Genomic DNA, 27,393 nt, shown 5'->3' with positions numbered 1-27,393 from the left:
TAGCCAGAAGAGTGGTTGCTGGTTGTTTTTTTTTTTCCTTTTTCCTTCAGTGTAGTGGGGTAAGAAAGAAATAAAATTTCTCTGACTGAGTGAAAATACCTGCAAGACAGGAGGCTCATCAGAACTGGCATTGGAAAAGAAATGTATAAGCAAAGTTAAGTCACGTGGACTTAAACAAAACAATCAACTTTTAAACAGAGAGAAACAAAAGCTTGTAAGAAAATTTCAAATTCATTTCACTAACAGTATATTTTTATTTTTGTTTTTATTGCTTTAGACAAATATGGTGTCTCTGGAAGGCCTTACCAAAGTAGTTGATCCTTCTCAGCTAACCCCAGAATTCGATGGCTGTTTGGAGTACAACCATGAGGAGTGGATAGAAATCAGAGTTGCCTTTGAGGACTACATTAGCAATGCAACCCATATGCTGTCCAGACTGGAGGAACTGCAAGATATATTGTCGAAAAAGGAAATGCCTCAGGACCTGGAAGGTGCTCGCAATATGATAGAGGAGCATTCACAGTTAAAAAAGAAAGTCATTAAGGCTCCTATTGAGGACCTTGATGTGGAAGGACAAAAGCTGCTCCAGCGAATACAGAGCAGCGATAGCTTCCCCAAAAAGAACTCCGGGTCAGGGAATGCAGACTTACAGAACCTTTTACCCAAAGTATCCACCATGCTGGACAGGCTGCACTCAACGCGGCAGCATCTGCATCAGATGTGGCATGTGCGGAAATTGAAATTGGACCAATGTTTTCAGCTCAGGCTGTTCGAGCAGGATGCTGAAAAGGTAAGGGATTGGGGAGGGGAGGGTAAAGGGGCACTGCAATTACCGAGAACAATAACTGACTTGAAAAAAAGTACCAAGGATAATTACAAACAGTAATTTTTGTTTTTAGAGTTAGTTGCTAGGCTTTTAATGACAAGTAAGGGATTTTTTTTTTGGTAGTGAATCTTAGTCTTCTGGAGTAGAGTGGATGGAGCAGTAATTCCAAGCTGTAAAGAATGCAGGTAACTTTCACTGAAGAAAAATTTAAGTGGTAGCAACTTTAAAGATTTTACTTTAAAAGCTTTAAAGATTTGCTGCAGACAGATGCTTTTTCAGGCATCAAATGAAGATGGAAGCTGTATGCTTTATAAATACAGATGATTAAGGATTGCATCAGTCTCCTCTTGAGTGACCCTTGGGATCTGAGTGGCAGGTAGCCGACAAAGTCGGAAGAGGTTGACACGGCAAACTGCTTCATTGATGTAATATTTAAGGTCCCAGGCTAAAAACTGACATATCTTTTTTGACAGTCATATGTCATTAACAGGGGACTGACTGATCTCAGAGTGTTTCGGGTTAACCAGTCCCTTTGAATGATAAAGCTCTTGATTGACGGGAAATTTGAAGAACCACCATAGCAGGCAGAGCACTGTTAGATGAGCTCAAATAAGATCTATTTTCATATAGAATTGATTTGCAATCGCTAACTTGCTACCATGGAACAAATAGCTTTAAGGAAGGATGAGGAGTTTTTCTCTGGGAGAAGAAGTAACTAGACTATGCAGTCAAGTGGTACGTATGGTCTCCGTCAGATTTCTTAAAGTATTTAATATAAGAATGTCTGAACTGGGTGAGACCAAAGGTCTATGTTAAGCTAGTATCTTACTCTCCAGCAGTGGTCATAAGCAGATGTCTGGGAAAACAGAGCAAGCAGATAAAATACTTCTCCTTCCTCTGTCTTCCTCGGTTTTCTTCCCCTGTACTTTCCTGTCCCCTGGTCATTTCTGCTCAGGAGCTTTTACAACAGGACTCTTAATGTTTTCTGCTGTATTTAAAAAAGAAACTTCAGTACCATTTAAAGCGAGTGTTTACTGAGTGTAGCTGAAAATAGTAAGGGCATGTAAGGAGTTTAAAAAAAAACCAGTCACGTGCATTTAGAGTCATAAAGTTATTTAGGAAATAATAAGCCAATGATCTAATACTGTTTTTTCAGGCCCAAAATGGTTTTTAGCAACCGCTCAGCCATTTAACTGTAGCATTAACAAAATATATTTTGATGATGCTCAAGTGGTATTGAAAAGTATGTTCTTCATTTACTCATCTAAAAGTTGCATATATAACTTGGGATTTAAGAAACCCCTTGTCAAATATGTGAGACTATGGAATTGATCTCTGTTCTGCCATGTGATTGTATAGGCTCATATCTGTGTCTTCTAGGTTCCTGATTCCAAGAATCTATAATAGATTAATGCATCCATCTTTCAGAATAGCAGCAAGTATGAGGCACCTCAACAGGAGGTTGACAGCAGCCAGTGTACTTGGAACTTTCTTCCCACATCAACCAGTAGAAAAAAATTCGAAAGATGGCTTATGTGGTACCCCAGCCACTTTTTGGTTAAGGCCCTTGTCTTAATCTACATCTTCAATGTTTTCTAGACAAGAAACCGCAAATTTTAGGAGTGTGCGATCATCTGTCGTCTAACCTCTTAAAACTTTTTGTTTGTTTGCAGTTCTTACCGTACTGTTTTCTACTTATTTGATTTTTTCATGTACCTGGGTGGAATATTGGTAACATTGCTTTGTTAGCCTGCGTACTTTAAAAGATGTTTAAACAAGTGCTTACTACTCATTGTAGCAATTTCTTTCAGAAATATCTTTTAAAGCTAACCCATAGTGTAGGTGGGTCTTTTGAGCTGAAATAGAGCAAAGATTTCAAGACCACTGTGTGTGTGTAAAACTGTAAAACTTGGTCTTCTGCTGTGCTGTTTGGTCTTTGAAAATTGTTTTCCAGTGCCACTGTTAACGTACCTCTTGTACCTTCAGTAATGGCCATTGTTAGAAAAGACCTTTCCTAAACTTTGAGTATTGTTTTTTGTTTGTTTTTACACATCTTTGAAGTTTATTCGTAATTTTTTCTGGAAGAAGGTAATATGTAACACTGCTCAAGTATTTTTTTTTAATTTGCTTAGCAGTAGAAAAGTTATTTTCAAATCTGCCATAAAGTTGTGAGCTAAAAATATGAAACTTACTGAAATACTTAATTTCCTTGAGTTGAAATTCTCATTTTAAATTACTAAACTGCTGACATCACAAAATGCTGACACTAAGAATGTATAAGCTTTGTAACACAGGGCTGTGCTCCAAGTCTGTTTGTTTACTATGGCTTTGTAGTAATGAAGTTGACTTCACTGTAGCTTGAGATAAACACCTAAAGAAAAAGTTCAGCTGCTGAGGATGTTGGTCTGAAAAGTCAGATTTCAGTACTGATTTCTTTAAAATGTACAGTAACTTACAGGGGAAAGACAGTGTTAATCTTAATGGCAGGTCTTTCTGTTGTCTTTGTCACCGATTTCTCAACGTTACTTGCATTTGATTTCTTCCATAACAAATCAGTGATTTTTTTCCATAACATTTCCTTGCAGATGTTTGACTGGATCACACACAACAAAGGTCTGTTTCTAAACAGCTACACGGAGATCGGAACCAGTCATCCCCACGCTATGGAACTTCAGACACAGCACAATCACTTTGCCATGAACTGTATGGTAAGAATGGGCCTCGCTTCACAATGCTGACATTTGCTCTTTGTTAAGGTAGAATTCATAAATCACACGCACAAATCATTCCTTCCACAACAACTAGAACAATATGTGTTTGAGCAGTGAAGTTGTATAACAAAAGAAGAAAATAAAAGGTGGCCAAGTACGGAGGTACCGTGATTGAGCAACTGAATTATTTGGACCACTGGCAATATTCAGTGCAACCTTGGAACTTCTAAAATATATGCATCTAAACTTTTAGAACCTGGTGTTTGAGTACAGTTTTGCATCTTTTAGGAAATTTCAGGGAATCATATGTAATACAATTAAAAAAAAAAAATCTCAGGATCTTCAGAATAGATTGCATCTCAGGTACAAAATGTTCTGAGAAGTGCTAGTCAATAGCTGAGTCCAGTGTAATAGTTTTCCTTTTTTTAATTTTCTTTAATTTTTAGGAGCACACACTTCTCATTTCTGGCGCAGTGGCATGGAGCTAAAGCAAATATTTTTCTTGTCAAATATTATCTTGATGAGCCATCATCTGCAATTATGAATTCAGTTTGTAACCTGCAGTGAGTGAAAGCTGCTTATGATCAGTTTCATGAATGTCCTGTATGGATGTGGGGACTAAATTCTCAAGAATATTTTGGTTCTTTTTCACTAGGAGGGTTGGAGGTGTATAAGTAACTTCAGGGGCCTGGGCCTAAATCCAGTCCCTGTCTGTCAGCTCAGTGGAAGAAGAACACTACAACTCTTGTTAGAAATTAACATCCTTGGCAGTCCAAGGATGGGAATTGAATTAAAGTATGGTTGAAACAATCAACTCTTGCAAAAGGGTGTTTTTGTAGGACACGACTACTAACTATGGAGACAAAGCATGTCAAGTAAACTACCCTTAGTTATTTGTCTTGCTAAAATTGTTAAAGGGATAGTAAGGCAGCTCTTGTGTCTAGTTTAGACCAGTTAAGGCAGTAGGAGACAGCAGTAGAGAAGTAAATTTTCTTCTGCAACTCAGCTATCCTTGCGAGAGTTTATTTAACAAATAAATAAAAGCAATGGATTATTTTTTGCCAAGAATAAAATGAACATTGTGGAACATTGTATTGAAGTTATATAACATCATACATGGAAGTAACTTTGACCTTTAGGTTTGGAAGGTACAGGTCCACTCTTTGGGCATAGCGATTTGCTGCTTCATGGAGTAAGTAATTACTGCTGTTCATTACTCTGCACATAAAATGCAACAGAAGGGCACTCAGAGGAGGACAGTAGGCGTCACTGACATGAGATGACTTCTGAAACTTGGTAATATTGGATATCCTTCCAGGCTGTTCTTGGGCTCATACTGTACAGGTTAAATTATTCTTGTTCTGTTAGCCTCTCCTGATGTTAATTACTGTGACTTTTTTTTCAAATCAGGTGGCTTTTTTTCTTCTCCTTCATTGTCTTTTCTAAAAAACAAACAAACAAAACAAAAAACATAAACTCTATACTGTTTAGATGATAGCAACACTAGGAAGCACTTGAGTGATGTAGCATAATCCCTCCTGTTCTTAATCTTTTGCTGTTAATCTCTGTTTTGCCTGTAATAGTCAAGTGCATTAATTACACAGGACTTTTTCTCATCTTGCACAACAATTTCTTGAAGCATATAAGGAGCAGTTTAAATCTGGGGCAAGCATAGTCCCCATGAAGTGAATGAGAAATAGAGTGAGAGAACAATTAGCCCTTGGTTTTCATTTTAAGAGTATTCGGGTTTTCTGTTTTATTTGGTTAAATATCCAAAATTGAATATGTATAGTATGGGGGAAAATTATGCTGAATATGGCATGAAAAAATGATGTGAGCCAACTGAAATTTGGCAGACCATTCTTGTGTTTTTAACTGGAAAAAGGTCAGGCAATCTTAACTCCTGCAAAGCATGTTCAGTTTCTCCCTGAGTTGCGTTCTGTGCTCACCAAGCTACTGTTTTGTTTGCTGCTGCAGTCAGTGTAACTCTTCAGTAATCAGAGCTGATTTAAGATCTCCTAATGAGTGCTCTAGCACTAGAGATGGAATTTAACTTCTAACACAACTACAGCAATGTAAATTTATTCAATTGGGTGGCGTAGAAGAAGGAGGAGTGGCAAGCAAGTATTATTATATGCAGGAGATTTTGAAGGCTTTTCATTGTGGCCCTAATTGGACCCTGATAGATCTTGCTTTCCAGGCATTTTCTTTAGGCTCACTTTAGGCAGGGAAGGGCTGTTCAAAGGATAAATGCTGCCCAAGCAGCTAAATACCTCTTGCACTTGCTCACAGCTTAACCCTGGTAATTGATGTTGCAGCTGCTTTTCTTAACACATTGTGATTGCTGCAGGGCACATGCTCCCTTCGCAGCAGGTGCTACCCATCATCAATGGCTGGCTCTCCCATCTCCCCTTCCTTCCCAAGTAGCAGCTTGGCTTTGCGAGAGGTGCAGGAGGGCAAGTTCTGCAGCTGCTTCTGCCGAGCTTGGGTGAGAACGTATCAGCCTTTGGGTGAGAAGCCAAAACTTTAATCTCGTCTTCCAGTCTGAAATGAGCCACCTGGTTGTAAACCATTGTGAAAATGACTTAGTTGCTGTTATCAAAAAGAGTTGGCTACATCAAGGATAACGAAGATTTGCTGAATTTTAATTTTTCCCTTTTAATGGCTTTCTGCCATTTTTAGAGCCCAGTTGTCAGTATTACAGCACAAAGTAGCTGGACGTTTAAACCAAATGTAAAAACAAAAAAGTGAAGAATATATTGGGGAAGGAAATTTAACGGCACTTTCAGCAGCTTCGTTCTCAAGTGATACATCTAAGCATCTTGCATATTCAGTATGTGATAGACACATGTGGTTGCACTTCAAGGTGCATACGAGTAAGTTCACTGAAGTCTTAGGCTTAACGTGCAGGCAGGTTCTTATTGCAATGGAACTGTCCTAGGGAAAAGCTGGATAGTTGCAGTGATGCGCGTCAAAGATGGAAATACATTTTGTTACCATTACTCAACACACACAGATTGGTGTGGCTGGAAAGGATGCTGTCTGAAATACAGTTCACATGTTCAGCTGTAGGTAGGTATGTAACCTTCCATCTGTGGGTAGATATGTAACCTCCCCCTGAGATCAAGAAGCTGTGCACTGATAAGGGGCAAGATTGTTTCTTTACAGGCAAGTAGTTCCCATCTTCCCTAGCTGTGGGGAAAAACAGTATCTCAGTGATTCTGTCCTCTGAAGACGAGTATGGTCAGGTTGGAAATTAGGTGAAGTTTCTTCTCAGAAAGAGTAGTCAGGCATTGGAAAGGGTTGCCTAGGGAGGTGGTGGAGTCACTGTCCCTGGGGGTGAAGGAAACGTTGGACCTGGTGCTTAGGGACATGATTTAGTGGGTGATGGTGGTAGGGCAATGGTTGATGATCTTGGAGGTCTTTTTCAACCTTAATGATTGTGTTTTTTCACTATAATTTAAAAGACCTGCTTTCAGCAACAACAAATTGCTGTTGTCAAGTCTTGAGATTTATGTGAGTTAAGCAATACTCAGTTTTAATTTCAAGTTCCTCTTCAGATGACTAAACCAACGCTTCACTTCTCAAAACACATTTTTACTACCTTTTAAGGTAGAAACTTGCAAATAGGACATTATTGGAGTTGTAAATAAAAAGAAAAAAATTGCATAGTTTTTAAAATGCAGAATTTATGCTATGATTGTACTATTAGTCAGCTGTGCATGGAAGAACAGGAGGGACTGATACTGTGTCCACTCTTATTTCTTGATATTTTCTGAAAGTTTTCTGTGACACAAGGGAAGCTAAAAGCAGTCATATGAAACATGGGGGAGGAGGAGGGGGATGTTGTCTGTTTGTATATTTTCTTCTACTTTTCTTGTTAGATCAAAGGGCCTTACTTTCATTAAAGCTTAACTGTGCCCCTCACTGCATAGATGAGGGCCAAAATGATTGGAAAGCAATGTAATCAGAAAGCTTTCCTTGGAGAAGATTGCCTACTGTCAAAGGTAGACTACTATGACTACCTCTTGTCTCAGGGTGCTGATAGGACCGTCAGTGGAACCGATGTTTAGTAGCTGTAATACAGAAAGTCTTGTTACTGTGTCAGTCATAAGCATATTGGCAAGTCGATTAATACTGTTCCCAGAACAGGCTGTTGGCGTACACTAGACCACTTTATCAGGGTGGCAATCAAATAATCAATTTCACTCAAAAAGAAAGTGCCAGAGATGAGCATTGGTGAGAGATTGGGGAGCTTGAAATAGAATATGAACATAACACTTGATGCTCACTGGGATTACAGAGTTAAAAGTTTCAAGGATGACATACTTGCCTTGGCTTGCTTGAGTCCAGCCACAGGGACTGGTAAAAATGAAAACATTAAGGTCAGGTGGGGTAAAATCAACTTAGCTCACAGTTAGTATGACTCTTTCTACTCCTTTATACTACTGATATTTTTCACTCTTGATTCCTTTTATTTAAAATACATCTTGTAACCACCCAGAGTTGTCATTTAAGATACACTTAAGCACTATGTGAATTCTAAACTCCCCTAAGTCCTCTGTGACTTTGGCACACAAGACCAAAACCATAGGTTGTGAATTGTGCAATTTTTGTTATGTGGTTGTTTTACCCCTCTGGGCAGCTGAACTCTACCACAGCCACTCTTTCACTCCTCCTCAGAGGGAAAGAGGGAGAAAATACAATGGAAAGGGCTCAGGGGTTGAGATAAGGACAAGGAGATCACTCAACAATTAGCATCATGGGCAAAACAGACTCATAGGCAGATCAATATAATTTCTTACCTATTACTAGCAGGCTAGAGCAGTGAGAAACTAAAACCACCTTCCCCCCATCCACCCTCTTCTATGTCATTCCCCTGAGCAGTGCATGGGAACGGGGAATGGGGGCTGTGGTCAGTCCCTAACATTTTCTCTGCCGCTCCTTCATGGTCACTCTCTCCTCCTGCGTGGGCTCCTCTCCACGGGCTGCAGCTCTGGCCCAGGGCCTGCTCCTGCAGGGGCTCTCCATGGGCCGCAGCCTCTTCCAGGCCACATCCACCTGCTCCACCGGGGGCTCCTCCACGGGCTGCAGCGTGGAGATCTGCTCCGTGTGGGACCCATGGGCTGCAGGGGGACAGCCTGCTCCACCAGGGGCCTCTCCACAGGCTGCTGGGGAACTGCTGCTGCGTGCCTGGAGCTCCTCCTGCCCTCCTGCTGCACTCACCTTGGGGGCTGCAGGGCTGCTTCCCACTGCTGTCACCCACCTGCTGTAGCACAGCAGATTTTTTCCCCTTTCTTAAATCTGCTCTCCCAGAGGCCCAACCAGCATTGCTCCCTGTCTTGGCTCTGGCCAGCAGCGGGTCCCTTTTGAAGCTCGTGGGAGCTGGCTCTGCTCTGACACGGGGCAGCTGCTCAGCTCTGCTCACAGAAGCCCCCCTGCAGCCCCCCTGCTACCAAACCCTTGACACACAAACCTAATTCAGATACAGGCCAAGGACTTTGCCTCTGAACACCCTGCAGGTCCTTGCAACTACATGAGAGCAACAACAATTTGGGGTCACAACATAACTGTCCTTTTAATGGGTGATGCTTCAATGCTAGAGAGAAAACTATAGCAAATGATACCCTTAGCAAACATTATCCTGCAGTGGTTTACAAATAAGAATGGAATTTAATTATTTTCTTAGTCCAGTTTTGCAAAGGTGCCTATGCATAACAGGCTAGTCCTGGAGAAGGCTGAGAGGGGACCTTATCAGTGTATATAGATATGTTAGGAGAGGGTGTCAAGAGCATGGGGTCCAGACTCTTTTCAGTGGAGCCCAGATACAGGATGAGAAGCAGCGGGCACAAAGCAAAGCAAGGGAAGTTCCATCCGAATATGAGGAAAAGCTTTACTGTGAGGGGGACAGGGCATTGGAATAATTTTCCCAAAAAGGTTGTGGAGTCTCCTTCCCCGGAGACACTCAGATTCTGCCTGGACGTGGTCCTGGGCTAGGTGCAGTAGGTGACCCTGCTTGAGCAGGGAGGGGTGCGCTAGGTGTCTTAGGCAAGCAGGAGCTTCCCCCTGGAAATGTGCCTGAAGGCTCCCAGTCAGGAGCTACTTGTGGTTCTTCCAACCAGACAGGAGAGCTCTTCCTCTGAACAAGGAAGCAGAGAAGCCACAAAAACATTGAGAAGGATTCTCCTTAACACTAGAGAAGAGAGCAAGGGTGAACCTCAGACTGACCCCACCACCCCTCCACCTCCAGCCCCCAAGGACCTCGGCAGCCCTCCCACAGACTGCCTGTGTTGTGGCAGCACAGCAGCGCAGAGACCAGGCCCTCTCCTCCCCCATCCCTCGGGGCACAAGTGATGGCACCTCTTCATGCTCCGGGGTAGGTGTAGGAGATGGCCCATGAGAAGGGCTCCTGCAGCACTTGATCATCAGCAGAGCTTTTATTGACTGCTAGGAGACCTGGTGCCGCCTGGCCGTGCCTCCCTTGCCCATCTGCAGGATGTCTGGGTGCTTTGCCCCCTCTCAGCTGCTGTCAGCATGGGGGGCTGCACCACTTGCAGGGAGCCTGGTTGGTGGCAGGTAAGTACTGGAGGCCCCTGCCCCTCCGGAAACACTGCTGCCACCATCTTGTGGCACAGGGAGCCCAGGCACAGGAGGAGGAGGGGGCTGGAGGCCAGGGCACAGGAGGGGAGCTGGAGGGCAGGCCCTGTGCCCCAGGGGCAGCCTGTCTCTCTGGCAGTCAAAATGGCCAGGGAGAGCCATCCCCAGCAAAGGGGCCCTCTGCCCCCTGACCCTCCTCCTCCTTCCTTGTGGGGGCGTCTTTCAGGCCACAGACACCTCTCCCAACACAGCCATGTTTGGCCATGTGCTGGCCACCATCACAGAGGCTTCCTGATGTCACAGTGGCATCTGCCCCCCCGTTGTTCCGGGCCCTATAAAAGGCCCCTGCGCAGGGCCCACCACTCGCTGAGTTTCCAGGCCCTCTGACAACAGCCATCATGGACGGCAGGAAGAGGACCTGGAGCACAGGCTGCCCACACTTGCGTGGGCCAGAAAAGGATTCGTTCCTCAAACCGAAGAGAAATCGGCCACAACTTGTGACGAGGAAGCGGAGGACCAGTGCCTGTGGAAAAGGAGCAGTGCCCTGTGCTGCGACTTGTGATGTGGAGCCCACAGAGGTGGGTCCATCTCCAGATGAAGATCCCATGGAGGTTGATGCTCCACCACAGCTGAGCTGGAACAATACCAACGGGCCCGGGCTCCCTGCCATCAAGTTCCACTGGCGGCATCGCAGGAGCACCCAGCCTGCTCCATATTCACGGCCTGGCCTCCGTACCTCAAAATAGCTGAAAGGCTGTCCATGGCCATCCCGCTGGTTCGCCTGCAGGGTGGCCTTTTTCCTGTCCCCCATCCTCCATCCCCCACCCCCACCTCGTCCAGAGGTGTCATCCCTTCTGCATGGAGTCCCAAGGAGTGGGCAAGAGGGAACTTGGCTTCCTCTGGGATGCTGCACCAGGGTGGCAGAAGGAACCCCTCAGAGAGCCATGGTTGGCCTTGGGACCTGGAGCCCGGCAGTGTCTTGGTCTGAGGACGAGAAGGCTGCCCCATGGCTGCTTGAAGAGGAAGCTGCACCTTCCGTGGCAATGCACGAAGAAGAGCAGCAGATCAGTCAAAGCTGTTAGCGAGACAGCTGCTCCTCTGAAGAAGCAGAAGACTTCAGGTCTGCTGGGAAGAAGTGCTGGAGTGCAGCGTCACTGTTCATTCAGAGAAGAATGAATAAGAGCTTCATTAGGAGCTTTTCCAATACCAGGCAATAAATGGAAATAATAATAATAATAATAAATAGTAGTAATAGTAGTAACAAATAGTAATAATAGTAATAAAAAATAACAGAGAGCTACTTTCATCTCTGGGGACAATTTAGTGACTGTGTCTGTACTGCTGCATTCCCTTCTGGTGTTCCCAGTACAGGAAAGGTACTGATGAGTGTGTAGTGTGTGTTGTGTTGTTCCCAGCCCAGGGCATTCAAGACAGTGTTGGCCCGGGGCACACAGCATACAAGGGCAGGCTGAGGGAACTCCTTGGATCAGAATTAAGGAGAGAAGGCTCGGGGTGGACCCGACTGCTGCCTACAGCTGCCTACTGGGGGTGTGTAGAGAAGATGAAGCCTAAGACTTCTCAGTGGAAAGGCAAGCACCCCCAAGGCCACGCTTGCAGATGGAGACATCCCCATGGATAAAAGGAAGTTTGTCCCCACAAGGGTGCTCAGATTGAAGAGGTGTCCAGAGAGGCAGCACAGTCTCTGTTCTGGGGATGCCTGAACTTGACTGAACACGGCTGGATGTTCCCAGAGCTCACCTTGTCCTTGGTGTGCCGCTCAGGGATCTTCAGGCAGATGTGGCCCCTAGGCTTCCCAGACCAGGAGGGGAGGTTGGTCAGCTGGCTGCTTCTTGGATCCTCTGATTTGCCTGTCTTGAAGATGGTCCCAATGCTTGCCTCTTTCTAGTGCTCTGGAACATGTCCCTGCTCCATGTGTGGTCCCTGCCACAGGATGCTGTCTACTGATCACTACTGATCTTTCAGATAGGTGGGGAGGAAGCTGCATGCCATAGTCTGAGGGGAATAAAGAAAGATTTCAAGGCCTTGGGACAGTTGGTGAGAGTCTGGGGCACAAATCATTTTCTCTTCCTTTCTTCCCTTATGGGGTGATGATGTGGCATGGAATAGAAGGATCCAGTCCATAAATTATTGGCTCTGTGACTGGTCCTACAGGCAGGGCTTTGGGTTCTTGGATAATGGCTGATTTTATAAGACACCAGGCCTGACAGTAACACGTGGGAGAGGTTTATGTCACAGAAGCAAAAGAGTTCTGGGACAGGAACTAGCAGGGCTCATTAAGAAAGCTTTAAACTAGATCCGAAGGGGGATGAAGTTGTAGCTGGGCTTACACCACTACATCACTGCATCACTGCCCTAGCAGTGATGAAGACTGGGAGACCTTGCACCCCCTTGGGTGACATCAGCATGCTCAGCTCGCTCCCTGCAGGGCTGCTTCTCACTCCTTACTCTCCCAGCCTCTGTGGCACAGCAGGTTTTTTTCCCTTTTTTAAATCCAGTCTCCCAGAGGCCCAACCAGCGTCACTCCCTGTCTCAGCTCTGGCCAGCAGTAGGTCCCTTTCAGAGTCGGCTCTGATCTGACATGGAGCAGCTCCTGGGCTCTGCTCACAAAGGTCACCCCCGCAGCCCACCACTATCAAAACCTTGCCACATAAACCCAATCTTAAAATTTGTTTTAAAACAAATTTAAACCCCCATTTAATTTTTGTTTGTTTTTTTTTTTGTTTGTTTTCAATTAATAGCCTGCTCAGGCATGGCTTTCAGTAAAAATACTTAGAAGTTTAACAAGTATCTCTACTGTCCAACCAATCTAAAATCCTTAACAGAAAGGGTTCGTTCACCTTCAGATATGTTTACGCCAGTGGATCATGATCTGAAGAAATAGAGTTGCTAAAGGTGCTACTGCAAAGGAGCAAACCTTGTTTCACTTTTAATAATTACTGGAGGTGCTGAACTTAAGGTCTCTAAAGAAATTGCCTTGTTTCAGTCGGTTCTGCCAGGTTTAAATCACTGTACTTAATGATGTGATGGGGAGCATCCAGATGAAGAATGACACAGCTGTAAGGACAGGATGAGGGCATGGGTATTTACTGTGAGAAAGTGAAATTAAGTGAAAAGCAAAGGAGAAAAAATGCTGGTGTTGGTACACTATGGAGTCTTAGTTTCCCTGGGTCTACCATGAAAAATACAGGAAAGTGAGATGAAAAAATTGAAAAAAGTTAGAGTGGGATGAAATTATATTTAGCTTGTTACAATACTGATAGCAACATTTAAATGATTACCTGAGAATATTTTGAGGATCCACATAGCTGAAGAACAGGTTAACTATTTCCTCAATTGTAGTCTGTATGTTGCTGATTTTATTTTTATTCAAGGCAAGAGACAAAGTGACTTGTGCTTGTTCTGCAGCTCCCTTTATTGTTGCTGCAACAGAGATAATAGAAGAAGGTACTTACAAGACATTTAAATCATTAAAGCAGCTGTTACTTCATACATTAATGCTATACCTTGCCTTATTTGCCACATCTGTGGTGAAGTGGCCGATGCTAGAACAGTGCTAATATATTTTCATTGCAGATGATTAGTTTATAACTCACTGCAGTACATTATAGAGGTGCCAGTTATAATGCTTATGGACCATGTCACTGGGGTGGTTCTTTTTAACGATGGATGCTTAATATTCTTTGTGTCAGAAAACTCCTGTTAGGAATCTTAGCACTACACAAACATTTTATAAATGGGTCTAGGAAAATCAGGAAATAAAGCCTTCAGGGCATCTGCCAGCTATATTTTGTATTAAGTCCAACCGAAGTTCAGTGAAGCTGGCAGGCTGTCACCTATATTTTTCCATGTACTTGCTCTTCAGGCAAGCAGCAAAGAATGACAGTACACTACAGCTTGTGTTAGGCTACTAATCAAGCCGCCTTGTAGGGAATAACTCTGTGCTGAGGAGCTTTCCAGATACTATAAAGTGTCATTTCAGCTTCTGGCTGAAGGGTATTTTGAGAGAAAATAATTGTACTATGTACATTAATGTACTTACTGTACACACTGTAATGACACGACTTGAGATGTTCCCTTTTTAGTTTTGTTACATTGGTCATGTATGATACAATGAAAGAAATGAAGTACTGCTTTAGGATTTTGCTTTTTAGACAGCTGGTGAGTATTTAGAAGCTGCAGTTGCCTTCTGCAGATTCACATGATATAAATGAGCTGGCTAAAACAGTCTTTAACAGTTACTACCTGATAGCTGTTGTTTCTTTAGCTGAAATGAGGATGTAAATCCATGCAATGAATAACAATTCAGTTCCTGGAACGAAAGGAATGAGTGGAAGATTGCTTGGAATGGTGCTGCTGAAGCAGTGCACAAAATACGTATTTGTTATATAATAATGACAATAAACCTGCCTGTCCCTTTAGAAAATGGAATAATATTTGTAAATCTTTAAGGATTAGTTGGACATTCCAACTGTAGTGAATTGCTGTTTGAAGTTCTTTTTCCTTGTTAACTAAATATGGCTCTTCTGGATCATTGCATTCTAAAACACTGCAATTTAAACGTTTAGTAGATGTGTCAATTAGTACAGGATGTGATAGCAGAAAAAGTTGTTGAGATTATTACAGGATTTTTTTGAGGAAAAGAACGTGGTATGCATAGCTTGGAAAGTGTTCAACTGTCAGTGTATTAATTCATATTCATACTACTACAGGGGGTATTCCACATTTGTGAAGCCAGATTGCCACGGGAAGCTGAATGCATTTTAACCACAGCTTGGTTTTGATGTACTTAGCTACCTATTTTTGGTGCCTTGTCCTTCATATGGAGCCAATGTTCCAGAATTTCCAAAATTCTTTTATTAAGATACATATGTAGTTCAAGTGGCTGTCTAATACAGCCTTTATGCTATTCTCCTTTGACACATTTTTTCATGCTGTTGTCCATATACTGGTTTTCTGGATTCACTTAGCAGTCTAGCATTTATGCTGCTTACACTTTAATAGGTGCAAGTGCTCTCAAGTCTTCTACAATTTGTTGGAAATAACAGTTCTGTTCTCCTGTGGTTGTTCAGGTGTGCTTAAGAGGAAAGCATAGGCATGAGAGATAACAATGAAAATGTAGTATTGTGCAGGGAAGAAATACAACATAACACTTCTGCATTCAATTTAAGTGGACCAACTCAGGTACAAGCTGTCAGGAAAACTTTATGCCCACCCATGCATATGTACACATACAACTAACAGACACCCGTGCCAATTGTCCTTCAGAGTCAGCAGAGTAAAGCCTGGGGGAACTGCGACACTCGCTCCTGCCGGTCTGCGTCAGGCCCTGGGCAGCAGCTCAGTGCCAGCAAGTAGTGGTTCCACCTCGGGCACAGCGTCTACGTGGTGTTGGGTGTCCCCAGTCCAGTGTTCCCCTGACCTCTTGTACTGGTAGAAGTATAGGCAGATGTCAGCACAAGCTGCCCAACAAATCTATCCACAGTAATATAACAATACAGTTTCCATGCAATTTTGGGTTTTATTCCTCTGTCATTGCTGATTTGTGGCCTTTACTGAGAGTTGTTGCAGTTGGTTCTTATCTGCATTGTTCCGTGTCCCTTGGCTCATGATGCTAGGTTACCCAAGCCTTGACCAGGGCAAGTTGTGGTGCTGCTGCTGACAGGTAGCTAACTGCTCTGTGCCACTTCTTGCCTACTGGAATTTCAGAAAGCACTGCACAGACAGGAGGGAAAACATTTCCTTAAAGAATGTTGAGATAATGATTTTTTTTCCAGCCCCACCATTGTTTCTGATAGTGTTTGGCAGTTTGGGCTCATGTCAGTGTTTAGGATACAGGCAAGAATGAGTCGTTGACAGAAGCAGCCAACTGCAGTTTGCACTGCAGATCACAGAAAGGACCGGCAACTGTGCTCAGAACATCACCCATGTCCTCAGCAGCGGTGATGTGCCACAGGGGCCCCAATCAATCCTGTGGGAGCTCCAAAAGGAAGATGCAGGTTTGAGGCTGCAGGGAGTGCCTGTGGCCTCTTGCCAAGGCTGGGGCAGCCAGAGGTGATTTCCTTGCCCATGGGAGGTGTGCAGTTATTAAGGAGCTGTGTTGCCAACTGTAGGATCTGCAGGAGGAGGTCAGCAGGCTTGCAGAGCATCAGAGATAATAAGAGATTGACCAGATCTTTTCCATGACCCTGCAGCTTGAAGAGCCCAAGCTGCTAACTGCACTGAAGGGAGGCTCAGGCAGAGTCTGTGCTGCCTTTTTGGGAAATGGGAGTTCCCGTGATGTTACAGGTTGGATGGTAATGGCTTCTGGCACAGGGAGGAAGGTTCCTGCTCCGCCTCAGGATTTGCAGCTGTAGAATTGGTTCACTGACCTCATAGCTGACGAGGAGCCAGGAGCTGTGTCAAATAAAACATCTGTGCTGGCTGAGGTTGAGCCGCACAGGAGCACCAAAGGAAGTGGTGAGTGAGAGCAACGGGGGTTCCCTTCTGTAGGGGACAGAGGACCCCATCTGCAAACCTGACTTCCTGTCTATGGAAGTGTGCTTCTTGTTGTGGACTTGGATTTGGGATGTTGCAGAAAGACTGCCAAAGCTTGTCCAGCCCTCAGACTATTACCCCCTGCTGCTCTTCCATGTGAGCACTAGTGATACTGCCAGGGTGACCTGGAAAGTATCAAACGTGACTGCCTGGCTCTAAGGGCAGTGGTCAAGGGCTTGGGGGCCCAGATGTTGTTCTTCTCAATTCTGGTGGTGAGAAAGTAGGACTTGAGAAGGAGCAGGTCAACAGTTGGTTACACAGCTGGTGTTTGCAGCAGGGTTTGGCTTCTACAACCATGGGACCCTTTCAAGACTGCTACCTGACTATGTGGAGCAAAAGTATCTTTGCCAGCATGCTGACCAACCCATGATGAAGCAAGTCCAGCAAAGGGCCACAGAGATGATTATGGGATTGAGGCATCTAGTGGACAAGGAAAACTGAGAGAGCTGGGGCTGGTTTCCAGGGATAAGAGAACACTCAGAAGGTTTTTTAAATACCTGATGGGAGGGAGTAAAGAACACAAAACCAGACTTTCCAGCATGGTAGCCAATAACAGAACAAGAGGTAATGAGTACAAGCTGAAATACAATGAATTCCCTTTAAACATAAGTATTTTTTTTTTATTATTTCTATTTTTACTGTGAGAATGAATAAACACTAGAGCAGTTTGCCCAGAGAAACTGTATTGTCTCCATCTGTGGAGATTTGCAAAAGCTCACTGGACATGGCCCTGAGCAACCTGCTCTGATTGACCCTGCTTTGAGCAGGTGTTTAGACTAGATGATCTCCAGGGGAGATGGCTAGCTTCAGCAGTTCTGTGATTCTAAGAACTTTTTGCCAGGTATATGAGAGTCAGCTCTGTTAAAAGAAGCGTCAACCCAGCGCTATGTGCATGTAGCTCTGAAGGAGCTACCTAGAAACTTCTTGGTAGTGAAGCTGTTGTTGTCTTTGGCTTTGAAGAAATCGGAAACACTTATTTGCTTCCTTTGAAAGATACTGTTTGTTCGTACAGAATCAAGAACAGCTTTTAGACACTTCAGGTCAAAATGCATATGTGAGTTCGAAGGAAATAAAATTGCAGTGACTAAGAGCCATTGTTTAGTAGTGCTCGTATGCTAGGGAATCTTACTGGTCAGTGACCTTATTTGTCTAGTTTTCAGTGTTAAGATCTGAGGCAGTACAGTGGCAGGAAAATCATACCTAAAAATGTTGAACTCTTAAGAACTCCAAGTTCTGTGTTTTGTTACTCTACAAGTAGAAGTACTTTCAGAAGTTTATGTAAATGTTTTTAGAATGTTTTTCCCCATAAACATACCTGTGAGAGATCAAATGCATACTGGTGATACTTTGAATTTCCTATATTGTGTGTGTCTAAGTGTCTTGTTGACTTGAACATCTACGGTCAGCTTTTCCTCTTTATTGCAATAATGGGTCTTCACATAATACAACTTTAAGCTAATCGTTGAGACTCTCTAGTTGTTTCAAGTTGTCCTTCTCTCTTACCAGTGATACCAATCGGCTGCTACAGTATACACCTTCATTCCAAAATCAGGCATGCACAAATTTGTCAAGTAAAAGCAGTCTACTAAGCATTGCTGTATTGAAGGATAATTTTATAGAAGTATACTTACATATTTAAGTGGTCTGCAAACTAATTTTTCCCTCCGTCTTCTCCACAGAATGTGTATGTAAACATAAACCGCATCATGTCAGTGGCAAATCGCCTGGTTGAGTCTGGTCATTACGCTTCACAGCAAATAAAACAGATCGCTAGTCAGTTGGAGCAAGAATGGAAAGCATTTGCTGCAGCCTTGGATGAACGTAGCACACTACTGGATATGTCCTCTATCTTCCATCAGAAAGCTGAACAGGTTAGTGAACGTGGAGGGAGCCAACAAAAGTTTTCATGCTGGAATGGTGAATTCCATTGTACTTCTGTCCAAATCAAAAGTAAATAGAGTGTTTAAAATGGTCAGTTAGAAAGCCAGAGCATTCATTTCTGACAGTTTCAGCTGATGTTCCAATGGAAACTTTTTCTCTGTAGGACAGCCTGCTACCCTTATAATCTCCCCAAAATGTCTTGCCAACACCAATGCAAGATAAATCTTAGCCAAATTAGATACATGAGTCAAAATGAAATAGACATAAAAGCTTAACTATATGAAGCTTTTGAGTTGAAGGAAGGGAAGAAAAACATTTAATGTTATCAGTGTCAGTATAATGCCTTTTCTATCTCCAGAAATCATTTGCTTGTTCTGTTTACTTCACCCCTCCACCCCAATGACAGAGAAGTGTTCACAAATCAGTTCTAGAGTTGTTAGTATTTAATTCCTAATAATTGCTTATAGAAAACCAAGCTGAACTGGCCTGAAAGTTGAGAAGTTAATTAACAGTCTTCTGAATCTGAAATTGTGGTGGGAGATGTTTACTTAGTATCCCGTAAGAGATTCCTCCTAAATTAAACAAAAAATTTAGCTGTAGGCCCATACCAATTATTTTAATTAAGCCATTAACCATGTGTAACTGCAAGAGAGGAGGTATATATAGGGGAATAGGAATAAATATCCTCAAGTTAATAGTCTTGACGGTGAAAGCATGTTTTTCCCCTCAAGGGAATTCAGTTCTGAAGGAGTTGTTATGCATGTGCTGTTGAGTCACCCACTGATATTACAGACTGTCTACTGTGTATGTCTCTGGTGAATTTGGAGGGCAGAGGTTCTTGAATGCTTATGGCTGACTGAAGCTCTGGTATGCTGTACAGCTGCCATAGATACTTTCCTTTCCATTTGCAATGCTAGATTGGATCTAAGAAAAGGTCTTATGTCTGATATAACTTTAATTTAGAATAATTGAATGGACCAGTTGGGAGTTGATGATAACTGCAGAAATCAAGAGAAGCAGCACACCTTATTATTTTAAGAAGTTTTTTTTTTTCCATTTTCTACTATACAGAAATTCAACTTCATAAATGCCCAGAGATTAGAAATGTGAACATACTAAGATGCAAATACACAATGCCTCTCATTGTTAGTGATGACATGGGTATAACCTTAGAGAGCTTAAGGTAAAGTATATAAACTTATGCCACTATAATAAGTATTTTTAGCAGGTTTTAAAGAGAAGATGCACAAAAAGAAGAGGAAGAAATTGTTTTCTGCTGTAAAAGTCACCAACCAGCTTGAAGCATTTGTTAGACGCATCATGATAGCTTATCAGCATTGATGCTCTTCTCACTGCAGAAGTTATTTAGGTTAATTTTTAAGCATTATTGGTCTTACATGTGGGAGAAAGATGGTAAAACATGAGCAGATATGCATACTCTGACTGAAGTGTCATCTTTTTTTTTGTAAAAAATTGATTTTAATCAGAAGTCAGGGGAGTACATTTTTAGTGTGCAAAGAATTTTGTGGGCAACCGTGGTATTAGCTGGTGTTCCCTTCTTCAGCACTAAATGCATAGGTAAATGTAAACAAGGGAAAGAGAAGAATGAGAGAAAATACTCTACTATGTTCGGGGATTAATATACTTCCTCTCATTACACAAAATCACAGAATAGTCTAGGTTGGAAGAGACCTCCAAGATCACCGAGTCCAACCTCTGACCTAACGCTAACAAATCTTCCAGTAAACCATATCCCTAAGCTCTACATCTAAAGGTCTTTTAAAGACCTCCAGGGATGGTGACTCAACCACTTCCCTGGGCAGCCTATTCCAGTGACTAACAACCCGTTCAGTAAAGAAGTTCTTCCTAATATCCAACCTAAACCTCCCTTGGCACAACTTTACCCCATTCCCCCTCGTCCTGTCACCAGGCATGTGGGAGAATAGACCAACCCCCACCTCGCTACAGCCTCCTTTCAGGTACCTGTAGAGTGCAATAAGGTTGCCCCTGAGCCTCCTCTTCAAAATTAATTGTACTTTTTGCAGTTTTCACTTGATGATTAACTCTGATGGATTGTCTTAGTTGCTTTGTAAGATACCTGGCCTTGATGTAGCTGTTGACAGTGGAGAGTGAGTTTGGAGTGAGAGGAATGACCCCTTTAGAGACTGGTGATGTTTGACCTACATAGAAATTATTCATAAATAAGTAGCAAAAGAAATAACACATCCTTCTTGAATACACGTGTTCCCTTGCAAGCTACAGGTAAGTGTCACTGCTTCCTCAGACAGAGAAGACTGCACCCAACTGTCAGTTCAAGCTGACTGGTACAAAAGGCACAACTCCATGGTCCTACGTAGAGTTTCTTTTAATGTTCAGCGCTTAATGTTAGAGATTTTTTAAAACTGTCCCTTGATTAAATGAGAATTAACCGAGTATTTAAGAAATAAACACTTCACCACCCTTTCTTCCCGTAGTCAAACAATAATGGAGTGCCAGAAGTGGTCTGTAGATTACTTTTCCTCAAAAGACTACATGTGACCCAGGAATTAAGATAAATATAATGAGAGAAATAAATGTCTTGGCTTCTTAAAGCTTTAGAGACTACAGAACTTCACACATAAATAGGACAAATTTAGTTTACAAGCTATCACGTGTGCTTGGCTATACTAAGTTTAACTGCTATGAAAAATCTTAGAAATAAACATTCTTTTTTCCTCTTTCCTTTCCTAGCATAACAAGGGTATAAAATTCATGCCCCCTAGCTGTCAAAAATAAGTTGACGGAACTTTTGAAGTTCATACAGCTGTGATGACAGTTTCTGTTCTGTCAGGGCAGCTTAAGCTTCATAGAGAACTTGAGTTAGCCGCAGAAGAGATTCTGTCGCAGTATCCTCAATTTCCCCTGAAAGGTTTGACTTGAGCAGCTATGCTGACATAGCGGTGTGCTCAAAGTACAGTGTTAGTCCTAAGAGACCCCCGCTTAAGTTGTAAATCCCTTACATGCTTGCTACTGTAGTAGCTTGCCAAATGGATTTAGTGCTTCTCTGTGTGCAGAACTTAGTGCTGTGGGGACTAAGGTGTGAATTTACTGTGCTCTAACATGGCTTTGCCTCCTTGACACTCTTTCCAACAAAAGACAACTAGGAAGTGTTTCAGTGAACCATTACTTGGCTTTCACCATTAAGTCTATGTATGTAAGTGTGCACAAGTGCAAAATAACCTTGTTTTCTCTAAAGGTTTTAAAAAAGTGAGGGAATGGCTTAATTAATGTACCACGAGTATCTGCACAGGGAGTTGACAGGTGAGAGGGTCTGTAGCATGTTTTTACCAATTTTTGTAGACAAGATCTTTGTTGCCTTTCATGCATCTGAAATGGTAGGTGCAGAGTGAAATAAAGTTTTTCTTAGCTGCAAAGATGAGAAAAGGAGCAAGAGTAAACTTGAAGTATCAGTGTTGCCAACAGTTTAATTGGTACTGAAGGCTGCCAACATGTAATTAAGGCTGCCTGTCTGTGAAGGGCTGAAAGTGTTCCGTATATATACCTAGAAGCAACAGTATCATCAGGCTTGAAAATCTGTTTATATTCTAATATCTTAATTTTGGGCAGCTCAGAAATAAATGCATTGAAGAGTTTTCACCTAACAGGAGTCTTCTCAGTGACTGTCACACAGATGTTTGTCCTTTAGTGTATTTCTAAAGTATATTTACTTATTGATAGAACCCCCAATTAAGCTGAATGTCTCTTCTTTGTTGCAGTATATGAGCAACGTGGATTCATGGTGTAAAGCCTGTGGAGAGGTGGAACTTCCCTCAGAACTGCAAGATTTAGAAGATGCTATCCATCATCATCAAGGGATATATGAGCATATTACCTTGGCTTACTCTGAGGCAAGCGTCTTCTTTGTTTCCTCAGGTTGCTGACTTGATAATATGGTGTAATATTAAGGTTGGGTCATAAATTGGCATTGGCTGTTGCATGATGTGTTAGTTAGAAACTCAAATGCCAGGCTTTTTTCCCCTAGTTCAGTATACTGTATTTTGCTGCTCTTACTCAAAGTTTAAATACTAAGTCTTCCTCCTAATCTTCTCAAATAAATTTAAAGGTGAGATGAAACTAAGCATGGTACAAACAATCCATGTAGTGTATTAGGTACGTTTAGTTTACATTTGTGTGTTACTACAATCTAATAGCAGTATGATACCATCATTAAAATACTTGAAGGGAAATAAGCTGGAAAATATCCTGTTGGTATGGATCACTTTAAGTGTGTTTTGAAAAGCAGTCTGTGAAACTGTCTGACAAAAAAGGCTTAACCATCAGAGGACATCATTTGACAAACCAGAATTTATATACCTAGTTTTGCCAACCTTGAAGGCACTTCAATGAGCCAGCATGCCTGTGTAATCAGCCTTCATAAGATTAGCATATCCTATGCTGCTGCTCTGATCCTGGATTCTGAACATATTGGGGTATTTTTGAGAGCGCTTTTTAGTATTTGTATTATTTGTAAATGCAACTTAAATGCTTATTCTGAAGGTGTTCTAAAAGCAATGACTGACATTGTTTTTCTTCAAATTGAGCATTCTCGTGTTCTTCAGTTAGAGAAACCAAATGGGTATAGACTTCATTATTAGCTCACAGGTATTTTTTACTTTGAGCGTTGCTTACTTTTTTTTCCCCCAGAGTTATCAGCAGCACAGAAAATTTTTGTTGTTATATGGAACTGATCTGAATCAAATAAAGCAGTTTCTATTGCAAGTTACATGGAAATATGCATTTGCTTAAATCATGGTGTAAAATTATCAATGGGCACGGGACAGCTTAGGCTACAGTTTGCACATTTGAAAAGGAAGTGGTGTGGAACGAAGTAATGATTGCAATTTATACTTGACATAAAAGACAAAGCTACTTTCTGTGAATCAACTCTGTTACGGGCAGCTGAATCTTAAGTGTGGTCACACTTCATTTAGCAGTAAGGGAATGTAAGGTTAGTGCTGACGATCAGTCCGTATTGTTAGTATACTGGATTTTTTGCATGCCTGCCATCTTAGGGCCTGCATAAACTTTATTACCCTTAGTCAGATGTCCAGAGTTCACGAGCTGTTGTCTTGTGTAAAACACATGCTGATATCCCTGTTCCTGATACCATCTTTGCTGATAAAACTTGTGATCTTGCTACATGTTTTAACTCATTCTTGAGAACTCGCTTTATAGGAAAGCTTTTTATTTTTTTATAGTAATCTTTGTTCATTGAGAGGATCCCCTTTTAAAAAGAGAGAGAGGGAGAGACGTAGCATGTTTGTAGTGGATGAGTGTGACAAGAGGCAATCTGGGGTGCATGCTCCGTGAGAATGCAGCAAGGAATAAAAAGGTTTGGGCTGTCTGGAATAATTGTAAAGCATTGAAGTTAAAACATTGGGATTTTTGTTTGGTTGTTTTGTTCTTCTTTGGTGTGTTTTTAAACAGGGATGTGAATGAATCTGCTGTTAAGTGTAAATAAGTACTGTGGATTACTATGGTAAATACTGTTTACTTCCTGGTGATACATAATAAAAATAAATGAGATGGGTAGGTAATGGGATTGCCCACAAACACTTTGAAAATTTATCTAGGGTTTCAGAGCTATAGCTTTTGACATAGGCACCTTTCTTCTGATTTTATGTTATTGCTTTTCCCCATCTGGTAAAGGAATAGCTTACTCTTTAAAAATCAGAATTTGTGCAGAAACAGCAGTCATATATGTATGTACAAGTCACATTCCTCTGGACAGAAGGTTTTATTTCCTCTTATTTAAATATGCTTTCTTTTCTTGGAGATCGATGGAGTTACCTTTCTGTGTAAAGATATTTTAGAACTACCGCTTATTATTATTATTACATGTATGACTTCATTTCTGGTACAGCACAGATCTCCTTTCATTTTGTGATGAATGAACAGCTGGGAGAAAGGAACAGTGTGGAAATTATAACAGTCATTTTTAGATTCTGATGTCTTGACAATACAATTTGGTTGCAAAGTAGAAGACAGTAAATGGTTTTAAGACTAGTCTTATTTTACTGAGAATAATTGCTGTATACTGCTAGAAAAGTAATTTATCTAAGCTTATGAGCCTAGATGACTGGTGTGCTTGAAAATCCAATAGCTGTGCCTTAAATGTTGTTACATATATCTTGCTGAAATCTTAGGGTAGTTATGCCCTGGGAAGGAAGAAAGCCCCACTGTATTAATCCAAAGGGGAAACAGGCATGGTCATTTGCTTGTCAAGCTAACAAGCTAATCAGATCAAGGGGCTTTCACATATTTTTTTCTAAATTTCGTGGACTCTTGATAGGTAATTGAAGTCTATTGTCTTCAAATATTTGAATGACTTTAGATAATGGTTTTGGATATAGAAAGGGAATAAAAATCATTATTATAATAGCAGCTACTGTGCACTACACTTTTTTTTTCTACCTGACTGGACTTGATGAGAGCTACTGTTTCAAGTGAGCTTCATTCTGTGCATTCGTAGCTACCACTGACATGAAAAAGCTTAAATGAGAAACAAACTCTCTTGTAAACTATTTGTTAGAGAAGAACTTCCTTTCAGATCTGTTTGACTACTAAACAGCAATCTTTAATTGTGCCTAAATGTAGTGAAAATTGATGAAAATACCATTGTGAAAAAGCCTTGGCCAGTTTTCTGTTTGTGACATGGTGTTGATTTGACAGACTCTCACTGTTGTTCACATCGCACTCTTGTGGTTTTGGATGAATTTTCCTTCCTATTAGACAAGCAATTAGGAAAGTTTTTTTCAGGTAGCTGAGTGATACCAAACTGTAATAGTTCTCTGAGCTTCATGCTAAAACTGACAGAGTAGCTAACAGCAATGAAAAGTGCTTTCAACCACCTTGGCAAGTGTTAAACATCAACAGTGACCAGATAAGGAAGGATTATTGCTTTTTAATTAGCATGGAAACTAAACGTTTTTGCCATGGTTTGAATCAGAGAAGACAATAACTATAAATAACTAACATTCTTATAGCTTCAGTAGTTAGACACATTTTGGAAAAGAATATATTGTGCTACATGGAAAGGTTTTAAGTAATTTGATCAGGTTAAGTTTGTCTTAACACCAGTTTGCCTTTGGCTTGCCAGTACCAGTAATAATCTAAAAGCTGTAAATCATGTCAGACGAAACTGTGTCCTAAGTCCATATCTGTTGGTCTAAATGCATTCGTCAGATTAATATTAACTTGTAGAAAGTAACTTCCCTGTTCCCCTTCACAGCAAAATAAGAGAGAGAGATGATCCTGGAAAGACAGTTCTGGACAATTGCATAATTTTTGGTGCTTTATTGATGAGAGAGAGTGCTGAAGCTTAAAAGAGCTTCATAGTGAGAATTGACTGATCAAAAAAAAGAAAGATCACAGTAAAGGAAAAGCACTCGTATCAAAAGACAGGCTGTTACTTAGAAGAGTGCTGCTTCTTTAAATTCTTTCATAGAGTAAGGATATAAAAATGTAGTTGTGTGTTTTCTTTTTTTTCTTAGAACAGCTGCACATAATCACGCCTGGAATTGTAATAAACAAGATTTTGTACTGCTCCCCAAGTTCTTAAATCTAAAGTAGGGAGCAGGGGAAATGAAATAGTAGAGTAGCAAGATTTTGGCAGACAAGTAATTCTTTGTGCTTTCTGGTGGTCAGGTGAGCCAAGATGGAAAGTCGCTGCTTGACAAACTTCAGAGGCCGTTGACTCCTGGAAGTTCCGATTCTCTCACTGCTTCTGCCAACTACTCAAAAGCAGTTCATCACGTTCTGGATGTCATCCATGAAGTACTGCACCACCAGCGCCAACTGGAAAACATTTGGCAGCATCGAAAGGTCCGCTTGCACCAGCGGCTTCAGCTATGTGTTTTTCAACAGGATGTTCAACAGGTAGGTCATACTTCATGTTTCCTAAATGCATTTCTGCTCTGTCAGGTTGTGATTGGATGCTGGTTGCACTGACAGGTGGGTTTGATTGAAAGACCCCATGTTCTTTAATTCAACAATCAAATATATCCATGGGATCCATTAACTGATTCCAAGCTCTGTGTGTTAAGAGAGACTTGCAGTTACAGGTAGAAATTATGTTCATAAGTTAGCTCCACTTCATTTTTAATTTTTTTTTTAAATTACTTTCTCTTTTTTACTTGATTTCAGGTAGGATGACAAAGATTTTTATTCTAGACAGAAGCCGGTTTAATTTTGTGCTGGAAGCTGGTATTCACATTCTAGGTAAAATTCTGGACTTGATGTCAGAAAAGAGAGTTGTAGTAGTAACATGCAATAAATTAACTGATATTCTGTAACAAGATTTTAGTTTCAAATCTTCAGGGATACTTTGCAGGCTGTTGTTTTTTTTTTAAACCTGAGCATACTGTGCTAAATAGGTAGAATAATTACAGATAAGATTACTTTCTGACATTTTCACTGTTCTTGAATTGATGGCTATTAGCTGCCATGCTTTTGTTACTATTATGGCATCCATAAAAGTTAGGAGTTAAGTGCAAACATTAATATCTCTGTGTGACATGGTTTTAGCTTAAAAAGGTAAAGCTGTAGAAAAAAAAACAAACTCCTATGTTAATGGATTTTTAGTAAACAGAAAATGTTTATTTTCGATGGCAGTTGACAGAGTTAATAGTAATGTATTCCTTGATATCTATTCTGTAAAAAGTAAAGATATGTTCAATACTTACTGATCATGTTCCTTCATTTCAGTGTAAAGGTGTTTACAGACAGGAACTTCTGAAAGTGAATTTTAGATAACCGGTCATACGTTCTGTTAAAACAAACTTG

The 27,393-nt window shown here is 41.5% G+C and overlaps 1 protein-coding gene and 1 long non-coding RNA gene across 3 annotated transcripts in view; one reads left to right on the top strand and one right to left on the bottom strand.

Annotated features, from left to right (window-relative positions):
- The window catches only part of LOC118162375, a 924,537-nt gene extending 910,989 nt beyond the window's left edge, over positions 1 to 13,548 (bottom strand). The window contains exon 1 of the long non-coding RNA XR_004748427.1: positions 13,434 to 13,548. This is a non-coding gene — a long non-coding RNA (uncharacterized LOC118162375). The remainder of the gene's footprint in view (positions 1 to 13,433) is intronic.
- The window catches only part of TRIO (trio Rho guanine nucleotide exchange factor), a 254,322-nt gene that overhangs the window by 81,359 nt on the left and 145,570 nt on the right, over positions 1 to 27,393 (top strand). For both annotated transcript variants that reach the window (XM_035318490.1, XM_035318491.1), the window contains exons 5-9: positions 278 to 790; positions 3,412 to 3,534; positions 18,369 to 18,560; positions 22,326 to 22,457; positions 26,257 to 26,487. In XM_035318490.1, coding sequence (XP_035174381.1) covers positions 278 to 790; positions 3,412 to 3,534; positions 18,369 to 18,560; positions 22,326 to 22,457; positions 26,257 to 26,487 — 1,191 coding nt within the window. The remainder of the gene's footprint in view (positions 1 to 277; positions 791 to 3,411; positions 3,535 to 18,368; positions 18,561 to 22,325; positions 22,458 to 26,256; positions 26,488 to 27,393) is intronic.

The sequence above is a fragment of the Oxyura jamaicensis genome, chromosome 2 (genome assembly GCF_011077185.1).
Source record: "Oxyura jamaicensis isolate SHBP4307 breed ruddy duck chromosome 2, BPBGC_Ojam_1.0, whole genome shotgun sequence".
Taxonomy (NCBI): domain Eukaryota; kingdom Metazoa; phylum Chordata; class Aves; order Anseriformes; family Anatidae; genus Oxyura; species Oxyura jamaicensis.
This window is presented reverse-complemented; position numbering and strand designations above follow the sequence as displayed.